Source organism: Manacus candei, unplaced genomic scaffold, assembly GCF_025592945.1.
Source record: "Manacus candei isolate 608988 ecotype Guabito, Panama unplaced genomic scaffold, ASM2559294v1 h1tg000011l, whole genome shotgun sequence".
Lineage (NCBI taxonomy): Eukaryota > Metazoa > Chordata > Aves > Passeriformes > Pipridae > Manacus > Manacus candei.
Window position 1 is genome coordinate 5,513,500 of NW_026138059.1, and position 15,722 is coordinate 5,529,221.

A 15,722-nucleotide genomic window follows, 5' to 3' on the forward strand; every position below is an offset into this window, starting at 1 on the left:
CCTTCCTTCCCCTGCTCCCGTGGGGTCTCTCCCCCGGGAGACAGTCCTTCATGGACCTCTCCAGCCAAGTCCATCCCACAGGCAACAGTTCTTCCCAAACTGCTGTCCTGTGGGTCACTCCTCCATGGGGTGCAGTCCTTCATGAATGAGCTGTACTGATGTGGGTCCCCCACAGGGGCCATGAGTCCCACCAGGGAAAAACTTGCTCCAGCATGGGGTCCTCTCTCCGCGGCCTGGAGGTCTCCAGCAGGACCCTGCTCCATCTTGGGCCTCCCATGGGGTCACAGGCTCCTTCATGCGTCCACCTGCTCCAGCAAGGGCTCCTCCATGGGCTGCAGGTGGGTCTCTGCACCGTGATGGTCCTCCATGGGCTGCAGGGGCACAGCTGCCTCACCATGGTCTGCACCACGGGCTGCAGGGGCCTCAGCTCTGGCGCCTGGAGCACCTCCTGCCCCTCCTTCTGCACTGACCTTGGTGTCTACCTTGTTGTTCCCATGTTCTCACTTCCCTGGCTGGAATTTTCACCTGTGCAACAACCTTAAATATGTTCTTAACTGTGTTATCACAGAGACATCACTATTGCTCCTGATTGGCTCAGCCCTGGCCAGCAGCAGGAAGCCCGTCCTGGATCTGGCTGGCATTGGCTCCACCAGGCAGGAGAAGCTTCAAGCAGCTTCTAACAGAAGCCACCCCTGTAGCCCCCTGCTACCAAAACCCAGCCGCAGAAACCCACTACATTAACCTTCTCCCATCCCTTGTGCCTTGGGTTTCAGCTCTGTAGTTGCTAATTCTTAAATGTGCTTTTCTGGGAATATTGCTTGCTTTTTTCCCTAATTATTGTTTCTTCTTTGTATCTGGCACTCTCCATTTTTAAAAGCAATAGATTAAACATTGATGCAGATCTAGTGAGGCACTACTTTTACTTACTGTGAGAGCTAAAAGAAGATAAGGAGTGCAGTGAATGTGCAACTTGAAGGCCTTTTTAAAAAAAAATTTACCTCTGCCTTAGCAAAATATAGTTAAAGGCTAGTCTTACTCCAGTGTTTTAGGTCACAGTAGCTTTGCTCCAACAGTATGCTATTAGGACAATGGCTGGGTTATTTTATGCTGTTTTCCCTCATATTGCTATTGTAATATTGCAAAGTTGTAAGATTTCCAAATAGACTATTCTGAATAGGCTATTCGAGCCCACTTCTCCTTGTGAAATAATGAAAATATAGTCTTTGTCCAGTATGGCCCCTGAGAGGAGAGATATTTCAATGCATAGATGAAATATATAGAAAATGTGAAGAAGGTGAGAAAAAAAAAGTGAAGAAACTTTTTCATAAACACTATACTAGTTGTCACAGTCTTAATTATTTATTGCTACCCACCTCATCAGGTTGTGGTTCTATGTGATACACTTGGGAGGTTTTTCAGCCAATGCTTTTTTTTCTTTCTTTTTTATTTTAAGTAGAAAGTAAGTTTCTTGTTGGTTTGCAGCTAGTGAGCAGTCCCATCCAAGCTGAGTACCTGCTATTATGTTAGTAGTAATGGTTTTGTTAGCTGTTCTTGAACAATGGAATAGTGTCAGAAGTGTCAAAAATAATTTCTTGATTTAGTTGATGAAAATGTTTCTTCTTTATTTTCAGTTAACTTCTCTCAAAGGCAAATAATTCTAATATTCAGCAGAAAGACACCATATCTTTCTAAAGGCTGACAGACAACTTTAATATTGATCTGCTCTGGCTTAAAGTGTAGAAATGTGGATGTCCTGAAGCGCTGGACAGCTTATGTGTTTCTGTATGTGAGATGTAATAATTCAAGTTTATTTTAAGTAGATACTTTAAAACCAGAACAGGATTACCAGGCTGAAGTGCTGATTGCCGCAATGTGACACCACGATAAAAAGGGAAATACCATGTTTTGGTCAACTTACTTTTCAGATTGGGTTTTTTTTGGTTCTTTTTTGAAATGACAGAGGTCAGTTAAGAATGTTACATTTATGAATTATTATGTCTTTTTAAAAGTGCATTTGGATGATTGCTGTTGTTCAGTTTTCTCTTGTCTATACTTTCACAACTCTTGAGGCAGAGACATGTGTGCTTATGTATGTAGAAATAAATACTCATAAGGATTTTTGATAGGTCATCATGACCCAGTTTCACTTTATAAATCTTTGTATTAGAGCAAAAAATTTGCAGCTGTTTAACCAAGAATGTTGTTTTCTGATATTTCTGTTAACTGTATAAGTGAAACTGCCATGGTGTGGTGGTGCTTTGGTTTTTGTTTTTTTTTTTGGTAACTCGATGCTTTCTTATACCTAGGAGTTTCTTTTACTGATCTCTTTCCAATAGTTTCTTGATTTCTTTTTTATTTTTTTAATTTTTAAAGTGCCCCCTTTTGTGATCATGACATTATGGTCATTATTGTTTCAGTATCAGTTATGAAATAATTTTTATTACAGTGTGTGCCATTAGCAGTTAAAGGAATGATATTGTATTTCGCCCCTTCTAAGTCTTCAAGTATTGCTCTGGGCCTGCGTTTGCTTGCATGGCTCTCTGGATATCACGACTTCTAAATTTTCTTGCTTTTTGTAGTTTTTTTTTTTCAATTTTGCTCAGTGGGTATCTATACCTATTTGCTTTTGTTGCTGCCAATGTGCTAGTAACAGTTAAAACTCTCACTGTCTGTATTTCTTCAGGTCTTAAAATATTTTAATAACACCATCCATTTGGGCTTAGCTGGTGATCCATTTCAGAACCTCAAAATTTATTGCAATAGGATCTCCATGTTTATTATTAATGTAATATAACCTTATGTCTAAGCATTATTAGTTACTGATTAGCCAGTTTTCCATACAAATACAAAAGTGGATAAGTTTAACTGCAAAGCTGGGACGGTGCCATGGTATGATTGTAAACATTGTATTATCATAGTGAGAGCATAGTAGGAGTCATATTATCCCTTAGTAAAGCCTATATGGCAGGATAGCTGTGTGTGCCTGAAGATGTTGGCTTTGTTACCATTAGGATATGAGCTCTTGAGAGAGAATGAAAAGATGAAACTTCCTCATGACCTAGACCACTAGGGATAAATTTTATTACCGATGATTTACAAAATTCTTTTACCAAGCTAGGAATACAGGAGTATTTCCTGCTTTATGGATGAGAAAATAGAGTTATAGTTGCTGAATGGCCAAATTGTTTCACCTCTCTAACAGATGTTCGATAAAACCCATTCTCTCAAATCTCCACTGTGTGATTTGGTATCAACTAAGAGCTGCAGCTATTGTGGCAGTATCCTGCTTTAGGATAGGAGAAAACAATTCTTATAATCCCCAAAGAAAAGTTACAAACCCACATGAGTTCCCTAGCAGCAGTGTGCTGCCGAAGTGGGGGTTCTTCATCTCCAATGTGTAGGTAGGGAACAGCTGTGATTTATGAGGTCTCTGTTCCCATGGGCTTACACTGCCTGGGAAATATTGAGTGTATATATATAAAGTCATCTCATATTGGATAAACATCAATGTAAGAGCACCTTTTACATATACATTTTCTATGATTTAAAGAATTTTATCAATAGCCCCCTGAAGGCTTTCAAGAGTATGACAGAGATCAATGGTTTCCTTGTTCTTGTGTGCTGTGCAAAGGTGATAAATGGGCTTTCAAGGCACTGAGAAGGTATTTAAAAAAAAAAGTGGGGAAAGCCACTAAACTGGCCTCAAAGAATCTGCTGGCTGAAGGGAAATCTTAGTGAGATAGGGAAATGAAAAATTAATGGAGGCTTACTTGTATGCAGTATGTTTGAGACAGCAAGAGCATTGCTCACCAGGTTATTTGAGCCTTAACTGAGTTCTTATTTATGTCTGTACATATATATATATATATATAACTGGAACCCATTTTAAATTGACCAGTTCTTTCCTCCTCACCCTTCCAAAACCACAGATCACTGAAAAGTGGTTAGATTCTTCTATTAAAGGTTTGAGGATTTTTTTTCCTCCTTTTTTATACCACATCAATGGTGTGAAATCTTTCATTTGACTAATTACCTTTACTTAGTGGCTAGTCTGGCTTTATGTGAGTTAATTTGGACACACTTGGTGATCTCTTCCTCCTTCTGACTTAAGGGTAGAATACTCATATGGAATATAATGGCAAAGGGGGCTCCTGCTCCAGTCAGTTTGCATTGTGTAGACTGTGAGGAACTGAAAGCTCTGCATGGGACACTTCTCTACACTACCCATATTGTGGAATCTGCATCTCTCTATGGGCATGTCACACAAAAAGGGGCAGAAAAGATCTATCTATCACCTTACAAGGCATCTTTGTGTTAAATTTCTGTTTAAGTTTGTGTTAAATTCAGAGATTCACTACCTGAGAACTGTAATCTTTATGGCCTTAAAGGTTACACAGTCTTTCAAAATGTTTGACATTTTTTATTCAGTGCCTTATCAGCATAGAAATCTTTGCTATAGCACCGAGGAGAAGATGTGAAAATGTAACAATGAAGATGAGAAGGTGCCTGCATGAAATTAGGGCATGATACTTTGTTCTTCAGTTACTGAACTTACTCTTGAGTGAGTATGGATGAGGGTAACTTTCCACTGTGAAGGGTCAGGAGCAAGGAAGATATTTTTCCAGGTCATTTTGAAAGAGAGGAGATGGCAAGTTGCTAACCCCTCTGTATTCTTGGCTTTGTTGAAGACTAGAAGTGTGGTTTTGAAGTTGTGTGTATAGGTCATGGTCACACTGGAGTCACACTGAGGCAACAGAGTTATCTTGTCTTTAGATAACAAGTGTTTCCATGAGTCACAGAATTAAATTAGGTTTTACTTCCCCCCAGCCCCTCAATCTTTTTTTGTCATAGGTCTGACTGAGTTTGATATCTAAAAAAGAAGTTGGCTGCAGTTGAAACTTTCCTTATACTTGGATCAAGTATAAGGGCTCCCTTCTGTGGATATACTGGAATTGAGGAGTGGGGTCGAAGGCAACCATTCGGTGAGAGGAGGAGTAGGAGGATCTTCTTTAGAAACACCTGTTTTCATAAAGCACATTGGGACTTCATATCTATATTACCTCTACTCTCATCAAACTTGTTTGGAAGTTGGCTGTTGGGTTTGAGCACTGCTATTGAAGATAATTGAAGTTGGATTTCATAAGCTTCATTTCCTTTAGGAAGCTATGTGCATAAAAATAAAGTTTTTAGTGGCAAAGAAAAATTGTAAATGTGAACAGCAGGGAATGGCTGCATGTGGGAATGTCTGAGCCACTGGAGAGGCAGCAGGAAGAGATGAAGGGGTCATTTTGGCAGGCAGTGCTGTCTGGTATAAACCAGGGCTGTCTGAAGGCGGGAGTTCTACTTTTTTGTACCTCTGAATTAGACTATTTCATAATAATTTAAAGTGTTAAAAATAATATTTTTTACTTTTCTCTTTTATGGGAGTACAGATTTTGAAGACTCATTTTCAGGGATAGGTCACTAGCATTTCAGGAAGAGCCACATATGGCAAGAAGGTAAATTCAGTCTTGCTGCTGAACTTAGACTTGGCCTGCCCCCTTCTGCTAGCAGTGGTTAGGGCTTCTTGTTAGTGCTTGTGAAAAAGACTGTAGCATCCTTTGCTGCCGTGCCTGTCTCACTGGACCTTGGTCACAATCTTTACTTGCAGGGAAAAGGTGCTCTTGAGGTTTGCCTTAAGTTTGGAATTGCTGAAATCTGTCTTGGGCTGTGTTCATTCTACGCATCACAATTTTAATGACTAATGTAATGTCCCTGGGTTGCTGCAATGTTGAAAGGGTTTTGGGGCTTCTCCAGTTTCCAGGACTGGGAATAGTTTTAAAACCTGCAGACTTTGAAGTCTTAACCAGTGTAGGAGAATTGTTTTTGTCAACACTTATCACAAGTTGTCTTAATGCTTTCCTGAAATCCATGTGATTTCAGGTTTAGGCACTGCAGGATATAACTGAAGATACAAAAGTTTGTAATTCTATCAACAGTAAGAATTGTTTGATCCAACTCCAGCAAAAATGTTATGTGACATAATACCTCTGAAATTGCTTGAGGGGTTAAGAAATTACATTGCAGCATGAGGCTTGCTCTACTGAGTAAAGAAACAGCTAATTAATGAATGTGTGGGGGTTTAGCTTTTCTTTATATTTTCCTTCTCCTGTTCTTTCCCCTAGGAATGTTTCGGAAAAATGAAGACTTGACTCCATCACAGAGGTGTTTGGCTGTAAGGTAGGCTTTCTCACATTTCTGCTTTGGGGCTGTTTTATTAATGCTCTGTGCATTTTCTACAGTTCACATTCAAGACAGAGAGTTTACAAGCTCATGTAAAACAGATCCATGCTTTTTATATTTGTAGCTTAATTTGTACATCTGTTCTTCCGAAAAATATCACTAGAAGTAGGTTTTATACTTATTTAGGAAAAGCATTATAAGTTCTATGCAGTGTATGCAAATTAATGTCATATCAGACAGGAGACTAGTTAACAATACACATATGAAGTAGCTGGTGAAGAAACATGCTTGTTTAATTCTGTTTTTCAGTATTTAACTTACCCTTTCTCCTTTCTTTATTCAGGAGACTTGAAAATACTGTGTTGTCTTGGGCAAGAGAGGCTTGATTTGAGACATTTGCTTTAATTGAAATTACTGCCAGTTAACACAAGGCTTTGTTTATTGATTCAAAATAGAGAACCTAATACAGTTGAACAAACAGAGAAACAGCCTTCCCTTTCCTTCCCCAGGCTCAGCTTCAGTCAAACACCTCTGCTGGGCAAGGACAGGGTCATTAGAATTCAGGAGGTCTGTCTGAAAATGCTCAGTATGGATTGGAAAGAAATTCTGTGTGTAGAATGTTTCAAGCTGTGATTACAGAAGACACATAAACTGCTTTCGTACATGTGTTTTTTACTGCAATCAGAGTAAGAGATAACATGGAGTATGACTTTTCCTACTGTGGAAATTCTGTAGAACTACACATCCCATCTCACGAGTTGCTTGTCTTTGAATTACAGACGCATGCCAAGTCTACTGGAGTATTTAAGTTACAACTGTAATTTCATGGGTATCCTGGCAGGCCCGTTATGCTCTTACAAAGACTATATTACTTTCATTGAAGGCAGATCATACCAACTGCAACAGTCTGAAGCAAATGGGAAGGAAGATACAAAATATGAACAAACGGATCCTTCCCCAAATGTAAGATGTATGACTCTTGCAGTGCTGATGCTTACGTAATCATTGCATGAAAAGCTTGGTTTGCACTCTTCATTTACAGGCATAACTTCTGAGCTCTATCTGGAGTTCATTCATCAACAGAATACTTTCCTGCTCAAAAAGTTATATGCTTATTTTTTTAAGGCAGGTTTTCTCCATGGTTTCCAGACTGGATCTTGTGGATAAAAACAGATTAAATTGGAGCTTCCTAACAAGCTTATATGGTAAAAAGCCATCTTTAAATTAAAACAGTTCATGCACGTTTCCTTCAAAGCATATACTGTACTGAAAAAAAGTCCTGGTAAGGAGAAAGTGCACAACTTGTTGTTTGAAAGCTGATGAGAGTTCCAGCAAGGTTTCATGAATGTTCTCAAATTATGTTGGTTTTTAATGTTTATTTGCAACAAGTCGAAAACAGTCATATGTAACAAATTGAAAAACAGTCAAAGAGAAATAGTTTCATTTTTTAGGCTTTGAATCATGTAGAGAAGAGATACTGAAGGTGTAGTAAAAGGTATACTAGCCATAATACTATGAATAGTATTCTTAGCCACATAATTCTTTTTTCTCCTTGTTCCTCTACTGGAAAAGAGACCAAATGGATAAATAAATAGTCCAGTTGATCATGCCTAGCAAGAGAGATTGTATGACCTGAATTAAAATCAAAAGCTCACAAAGCTTGTTACTTTTAAAATTCAATCCCATTAGTTTAATGATCAGAGTACTGGGTATTATCTTTTCACTCTTCTCATATTCTCTTAAGTAGAAGTGTATCAGACATGTACATTTGTGTGTGCCTAAGATAATTATTAACACACATAAGAAGCAGAATTATCATGGGGTCAGCTGGAACACTTCAGATAGATGGCTTTTGCTAATTCCAGTGCCAGTTACCCATGTTCTTCTTATCTTGTGGATCACCAACTGTTGCTGGAGCAGATGAAGGCGTTCCCACACGTAGCTGCTTGTCTCATCCTGCCATCTAGAGATTATGTCCCACAGCTGGGCCAACAGGGAGTGCTTCCCCATCAGCTGTGGCATGTCCAACCACTTCCACCCTTTGAAAGTGGATGAGGGTTCTTTGCAGTTCCATTCTACCCATCTGATGTGGTTGTAGTAACTTGCACCACAGGAATGTAAAAGAGTGGCTGGAGGATGATAACACTTCAGACTGCTCCACAAGTTGACAAAGCACAGAAGCTCACACAGGTGTGCTGTGGAGCGAGTAGTTAGGAAGGGTGAAAGATGGAGAGAATTCCTTGCATAGATTGTGGCACCACATGGTCCATACTCTGCATGGATGTGTTGTATTGACAAAATTGCAGACACTTCTTTTGTTTCTAAATGTTGTTTTGGCTCAGTAAAGTCCGTGTACTAAAATCCTATTTCTACAGAAAAATGTTATGTAGTAAAATTATTGCAAATATATGGAATTAAACCAAATCTGCCCATATCAGTACTTTCCAGACATGCATCTACTAATTGCCTGATAGGATTTTCTGGCTTTTTATCACATAATCTTGCTAGCAATCTGGACAAAGTCAATAGGAATAAATGTAAACCTATGATGGCTTCTTCTTTCAGGTAAGCGGTTTTCCTTAAAACAATTGCTCTTAAGATGCTTGAAACTTTTTGCAATTTATGCTGCATTAGCTTTTGACATAAAAACAAAGAGAAGCTGTTTATGCTCTTGATACTCTATCTGCCAACTGGTGTTAGAGAAATTTGGCTGCATTTTATAACACCAGTGAGTATTGTGTGCTTTGGAGAAATATGAATGATAACATTTCACTGCATTTGCTGCATCAAATAAAATATTCATTGTCTTGTTGTAGAAGAATGTTTAAATACCATTAACTTTGTATAAATACTTAAAATTCGTTCCTTGATTCTCATGTTATTATTTCAAGAAGAATAAATTGTTAGGTAACTATAAAAAAGAAATTAAATGTAATGGGGATCAGCAAATGTTAATGTAGTAAATGAAAAGAACGATCCTTGAGCTGAGTTAGAGTAAGTTTAATTTTTTGTTAAATATAATTACATAACCAAAGTAGTTCATGCCAGCCTCCTCCTCTGTAATGTGTGTTGACTGCATGATGTTAACTTGGTTTAGTATTTTTGCTGTGTTCATTGCATGTTAAATGAATCAAGTCACCATATTAAAACTTACTTCTTATATCCCTCCTATTGTGCCTTTTTGCAAGCTATCAGTTGTTGGTGCTCAAAGTGGTGTCAACTCTCAGAAATTAATATCTGTCTTTGTAAGTTTCTTTTTATTATGGCTACCCTTAGATTCCTGTCAGCAGATATCTGCTTTTTTGCTTATTATCAGACTCTTCATACAGGTTTTAGAGTTCTTTCTTAATTACCTATAATTTTTATCTGAAGTACCCACCTCCCCCACATCATGTGCTTTAATATAGTTCAATATTACACTGAGCTTCTTGTTGATTATCAGGCAAGAAGTTCATTCAAATAAAAATTTTAAAGATTCCTCTCTACTTTTTTGTATCTGTTTTTATATATTATACATGTTTATACAGTAATATATTTCTAAAATTCCTGAACTCTGTGAGTGTTTTAGCTTTATTTCTTCAATTAAAAAGCTGTTCCTGAACTCCTTTCTCAAATTAGGTATCTAGCTTTCAACCTAATTATATTCCCATCTAATTTATGCACATTTAATTTTGTCCTGGCACTGTCTTCTAGCTTAAGTACCTTTTCCACTTCCCAGTGTTGACCATATTTGATATTTTTATACAGGTATGCCCAGTTGCTCATCAAAACTAAATGAACCAGGACTTTCTACCTTTTTGTTGTAAAATAATTTGTATGTGCTAATTCATGTCAGGTCAAAGTTCTCCTGCATCTTATGGTCTTTTAATTCCTTAACAGACCAGTTATTTTGGTACGTTGAAAACTTTAAAGAGCAAATGAAATTAAACTTCAAGTTATTTCATCCTTGTAAAAACTGACCAACACTCCTGTGAATGTGCAATCCAGTGATTGCCCATTTATGCTTTGGCAAAGAAGCTTTTATTAATAACCTGGTTAATTAAGTAATAGGAAGTGAATTAATGTTTTACCAAATGCATTTCTATAGGTAATTGAACTGTAGGGTTATGTTGGTGTCAATGCACAGTGTTGTAGCCTGGTTCAGATAATTTGATCTAACCTGACTCTAACTTGCCATTAAAAACGAACCAAACAAAAAAAAACACTCACCAAAAAACACCAGAGAACAAAGCACCTCCACTCCCCCTAAAGCCCCCACCAACAACCAAATAAAAAACCCCACATAAAATGCCAAAAATCGAGGTTTTCATCTGATTTGTTTCTCTAATGTAAGGAACAAGAGCCAATCCTGCAGCCAAGGAGTGGAGGCAGGGCAGAACTGATGCTTTGCATTGCAGCTTGTGTTTGGTTTGTCCTTCAGAAACTCTGCTTAAACCAGTCTGGAAACTGCAGCTCCCAGACTTTGTAGAGGCAAGATATTTATCTCCACCACAGTTTTCTAAGGACACTAATATCCCTGATACTGATTCCTGTAAGTGGTATCAGCAGGCTGGGATGTATAATTATTGAGTGAAGTAGTATAATTTAAAAAAAAAAAAAAAAAAAAAGAAAAAGTTGAATTTGTGGCAGAGTCCTGTATGAGTTCATTATTTTTTCTTAAGGTAAATTTTGTTGAAACCAAACCTTAAAAGGAGGGTTCACACCTCCACAATTTAGTTAAGAACCTTCAGAGAGGTACTAAACAGATTTCGGGTTGAATGGGCAGATTAATGATTTTTATTTACTAATAGAAAAATTGATAAACAATGGCAGAGGCACAAAGCAGGTCTTTAAACAGACATAACATGACTTATAAGTTGCCAAAACAGTTTTTTAGACTTTATGGTGACTTTCAGATGGAAAGCACCTATTTTATATATTCATGCTCATATTTTGATTGTTAGTGTTACCAGATTATAAATATTGTTTCTCATGTGAAATTGAACATGACTTTTAATTGTAGCTTAGACTTTGAAGTTAAATTGTTGCAGCTGTCTTCAGAACTTTGGGGTGATTCCTTTTGGTATTTACAAACATCAAACTTTTGCATTTATCAGGTACTGCATACCAGAATTCAAGATTCATTAGTGTTATTATTAACACTGATTTTAAGAACATAACTTTTTCAGGAATTGAAATAGAAATTAAAGCAAACTGAACTTTGCTTCTGCTCTAACAGAGAGAGAGGTGGAATAATAGTTCTAGAATAAGAAAGGAACACTTTTAGAAAGTTAACGCCCTTCATTTTGAACTCTTGTTGTAAAGTATTCAAATGAGGCTTATTAGAAAGCAAGTAGAAACAAGTAATTAAACACCAGTTTTAGCCATTAATTGGTAGCTGCCTCCTGAATTTCCCAGCTGTGTTTTTTTAAATAGCTGTGATTCCTGATCCTCTCTGAAGTATCTTCTGAGATGAGCCACATGAAATATGTGTAATATTCAAAAATATCCTCACCATTTTACAGCTTTGCCAAGTCAAATTTTTTATCAGGTTGTATCACCTGTATCATCTGTGTGACTGGGTGAATCTTTGATACTGTGTGTCTTGCCAAAGTCTGTGTTTTCAGTTGGATGTTTAATGCTCCATTCTGTATCATGAAACAGAATTATCCTTTATTTTGGAACTAGATATGTGAAGCTGAACTCTCAGTGAAGCAGAATGTTATCTTTAAAAGTTTGGGCAGGTATACTGGAAACAGCATGGACAGAAAAACGATTCTGATTATCTTTTTGTTCTGATGCTTCAAAGAAAAATAGATTGTTTTCTTTAGTTTCTGGAGAATTTTAATGTAAATTAAAACTGTAATGTTTAAATATTGAGATTACTTAAAATAAAAACTTTAAAATTACGTTTTAATGAACCAACTCTCAAACTTCTCTTTTGTTGGTACTTGGTTAAAGTGTTACCATGTTCTGTGAAAGTTCCTAAAGTATCTGTCCTTGGGGTGTGGATCAGACTAGTGATTTAGAGCAGTCACTCTACGGTTTATAATAGAACCATAGAAATGTTTTCCTAAAAATAATACTGATTCTTTACTGTGCTGGTTATAGATAGCAAAGCTGAGTTTTGAGAAAATCTGAGGAGGTCCTACCCAAACAACATAATTTTACACATCTGTGAGCATATTATTTGTCCCCTTATAGCTTGATCATTCTTGTTGGGAAAACAGATCTATATAGAACTGAGGTATTTTGGCTGAAAATTCATAAATTATTTCAATATTTTAGTTGGTTTAGCGTTTAAATACTGTAATAATCTGGCAGAGATGATTGCTATATTAAGTTGGGCAGCAATTGAACACCTGCATTATGCCAAAGATTACTGAAAATAAACTGAAGCTTTGCCATTGTTTTGGCATCTCTACAGTAGTTGTACTCTGTCCTAGATTATATGTTTTGTGTTATGATGTCTTAAAAATTTACTTGCTTCATTACTTTGGCAATGAAATAAGAAAAAAAATGGAGCTGCAAAAGGTGTTCCCATTATTGAAGGGTTTCTAGGGGCTTACTGTAGTCAGACTGGATTTGTTGTGTTTGCCAGGAGAAGGGGTGCTCACAACTTGATCAATGTAACAATATTCCTCGAGTCTCTGTAAAATGTTACCAACTATTTTAAAGTTGGTAGTATATATTACAGAAAAATTGATATACATTTGTATCTGTATAGGGAAGGAAGGTTATAATTTTCCTTTGTTTCCAGAAGATAAAAAAAAATGAAGCTTACAAATTCTTCCATCTTAAACTTTCAGATAGCTGTGGCACAGAAACTCTTGATCTGTGGACTGTCCCTATTCTTCCACATGACTATTACAAAAACTTTGCCAGTGGAATACAACATTGATGATAACTTCAGAGCTACAGCATCATGGCCTGTAAGGTTTTTCTACCTATATGTGTCTCTTATGGCTGCCAGACCCAAGTATTATTTTGCATGGACTTTAGGTAAGTATATATTTAAAAATATAGTAATAACAAAAAGAGCACGTGTTGAGTTTCATTTAAGATGCTGCACACTTAAGCATATATTAAAAAGTGGCAGTGCCCTCTTGAGGCCTTAGGAAAACCTGATTGCATTGAAATATTCTGAGGTATTGGCAGAGTATATTCCATAGTGTCTCTCTCTTTGAGAAACAAAAGGTACCAGAAATGTAAGCACAGTGTTGCGTCAGTGTTGCAAATGAGATCTTAGTCTCCTTTAGAAGTCTGAGTGAAACTTTAGGAGTTTTGGGGGGTGGTAGTGTTTTAATGAGCAACAACTTTAAAAAATAATAATAATAAAAAAATAAATCTAGTTTAATGTACAATCCCTCTTTTTTTCTTTTAAATTCATTTTGATACCTTGATTTTTGGCATATCTTTTGGCAAAGTTAATTTTTTGTGGTTAGTAATTTGCTTGATGTTACTCAAGCATGAAAGAAAATGAATATATTGAAATTCAGATGTATTGTACTTTTGCTAATAGTAGGTGGCATCTGCAGTACTGTTTTCAGAATCTGATGGGTGTCACTTCAGTTTTAGTCTTTGTTTACTAAAAGTTTGGATGATAGGTGAGAAAACATCCTTAGTAATTGATTTAAACTTGAATAAATTATATAGTTTAAAGAACCTTTTGTGTTTCACTTCATGTTATTTGAAAAAGACAACACATACAACAGAAAAATACTTTATTCATGTAAGTTGACATCTTGGAAGTGGCTCACACAACAGATTTCATCAGCTTCCTCCTCCTCTCCAGTTTTACATATTTGTTTCATAATTCTTTTGAGAGAGAATCTGTGGGAACAATGCAATAAAGAAAGCTTTAGTGTAGCAGAGCAGCATGACTCATTTACAGCTGCTGGTTTCATTCCTGGTCAATGAATGAAACGCTTTCAGCTTGTCTGGATATAGTAATTCTGGGGCTTGTTGTGGAATGAAATAATTTCAAATATTCTGGTCTTATGCACCCGTATCATCATCTGTAAATCATAGGAGTCATCTGAAAAATGAATAATCTTAGTTGGTGGGATTTTTCCTTTAATACTTCAAATAGACTTGTCCTTATGCACTTGCTAAAAGTATAGAGCTAGCATTCCTTTGGTAAAATACCAACAAAAATAAACGATGCCAACTCTGTGCTTTTAGTTTGCTAAATATCTTTTTTTAAACCTTCTTCCTTCCACTTTGTCTCATCTAAACTTATATTGGTAGGAGTAGAATATGAAGGGGCTTTAGCAGTTTTACTGGATGTTATGCTGTTGAGTTGTATGCTACTTCAGAAAAAAATTTGTTAATAAAATAAATTACTTTAAAGAAATAATTACTAAAATGGTTGTGAATAAAATGAGTAGTTACTCTAGCTGTAGTCTTTGTACTTTAGCTAGCAAAAGAGTATGGGATTTGTGTCTTCAGCTGTTTCTAATTGAGCATAAAACCATTGCCTAATATTTGAAGTTGACATCAGTGACATCAGATGTAGGGCAGCAGATTTTGTTGCTTTCAAAGATGCTTTTTTAAAAAATTTTCACAAGAAAATAAAAATATTATAAATTACCCTGTATTCAATGAAATGTTACAAAGCCCTTTTCCAAACTGGTGGATAACAGGAAAAACTGAACTTCAGGAAAGAAACCGTTTGTGTGTTTGAGTCAATTGTTTCTTATACTTTCCAAATACACAACATTAATACCTTCAAAAAGTTGTTGAGAAGAAAGGAAATTACAGAAGATACAAATTTTTCTTAACATGTGACTATTGTATGAAGTAAATTCTTTTCAATGTGGTAATAAAACCTGTGCAGTATCTCCCACATTCCTGGCTGTAGTTGAAAAGGTCACAATCTAATTACAGTGCTTTAGATGAATTCTGAGCTAACAAAGAGGGCCCTGTAACTAGAGGACTAGATCTGTATGGCTTCTGCAGAGCCTCTTGCCTGCCTTAATTCCAGTTCCTCAGGACTCCTGTGACATGGTAGAAGGGCTGGCATTCTTCTGCCCATGGTCCCTTAGCCATCCATGTCAGTGGTTGGGTTCGTGCCTCGTGGATGTGTGTCCATGTTTGGGTGCATTCCACCAAGCACCTGGTTCAACAGAGGGAACGCTTGGGAAAAAAAACCATCTCATTTCCTTGCATGTGGCCATCCTAATTTGAACAGCTGAGGAAATTTTAATGTCTGAGCTAACAAAGCTCAGGCAAAAGTAATGACTGAAAGGGGCAGGCAGCAGAGATCCCTTGGATTTTCCTGTGTAGTCTGGATGACAGCAGTGCTTTTTCTCCTAGGCAAAAACATTGTTTGCTTTGAACTATCTGACCTTTGACGTGCAGTGTAGACACGTCACATTCAGAGGTGTTAACAGTGACCTTGTTCCATTAGTGGAGGTTTGACAAATTCTGCATCACTTAAAAAATTACTGTTTTCTTTTGTTAGGGTTGCACTGCTCTGCATGGGGTGCTGTGAATGTGCACCTGCTTGAAGGGAATTG

The 15,722-nt window shown here is 36.9% G+C and overlaps 1 protein-coding gene across 2 annotated transcripts in view; it reads left to right on the forward strand.

Annotated features, from left to right (window-relative positions):
* MBOAT2 (membrane bound O-acyltransferase domain containing 2) overlaps positions 1-15,722 on the forward strand; it is a 98,263-nt gene that overhangs the window by 66,825 nt on the left and 15,716 nt on the right. For both annotated transcript variants that reach the window (XM_051778317.1, XM_051778318.1), the window contains exons 6-8: positions 6,165-6,219; positions 7,002-7,185; positions 13,011-13,203. In XM_051778317.1, the coding sequence (XP_051634277.1) occupies positions 6,165-6,219; positions 7,002-7,185; positions 13,011-13,203 (432 nt within the window). The remainder of the gene's footprint in view (positions 1-6,164; positions 6,220-7,001; positions 7,186-13,010; positions 13,204-15,722) is intronic.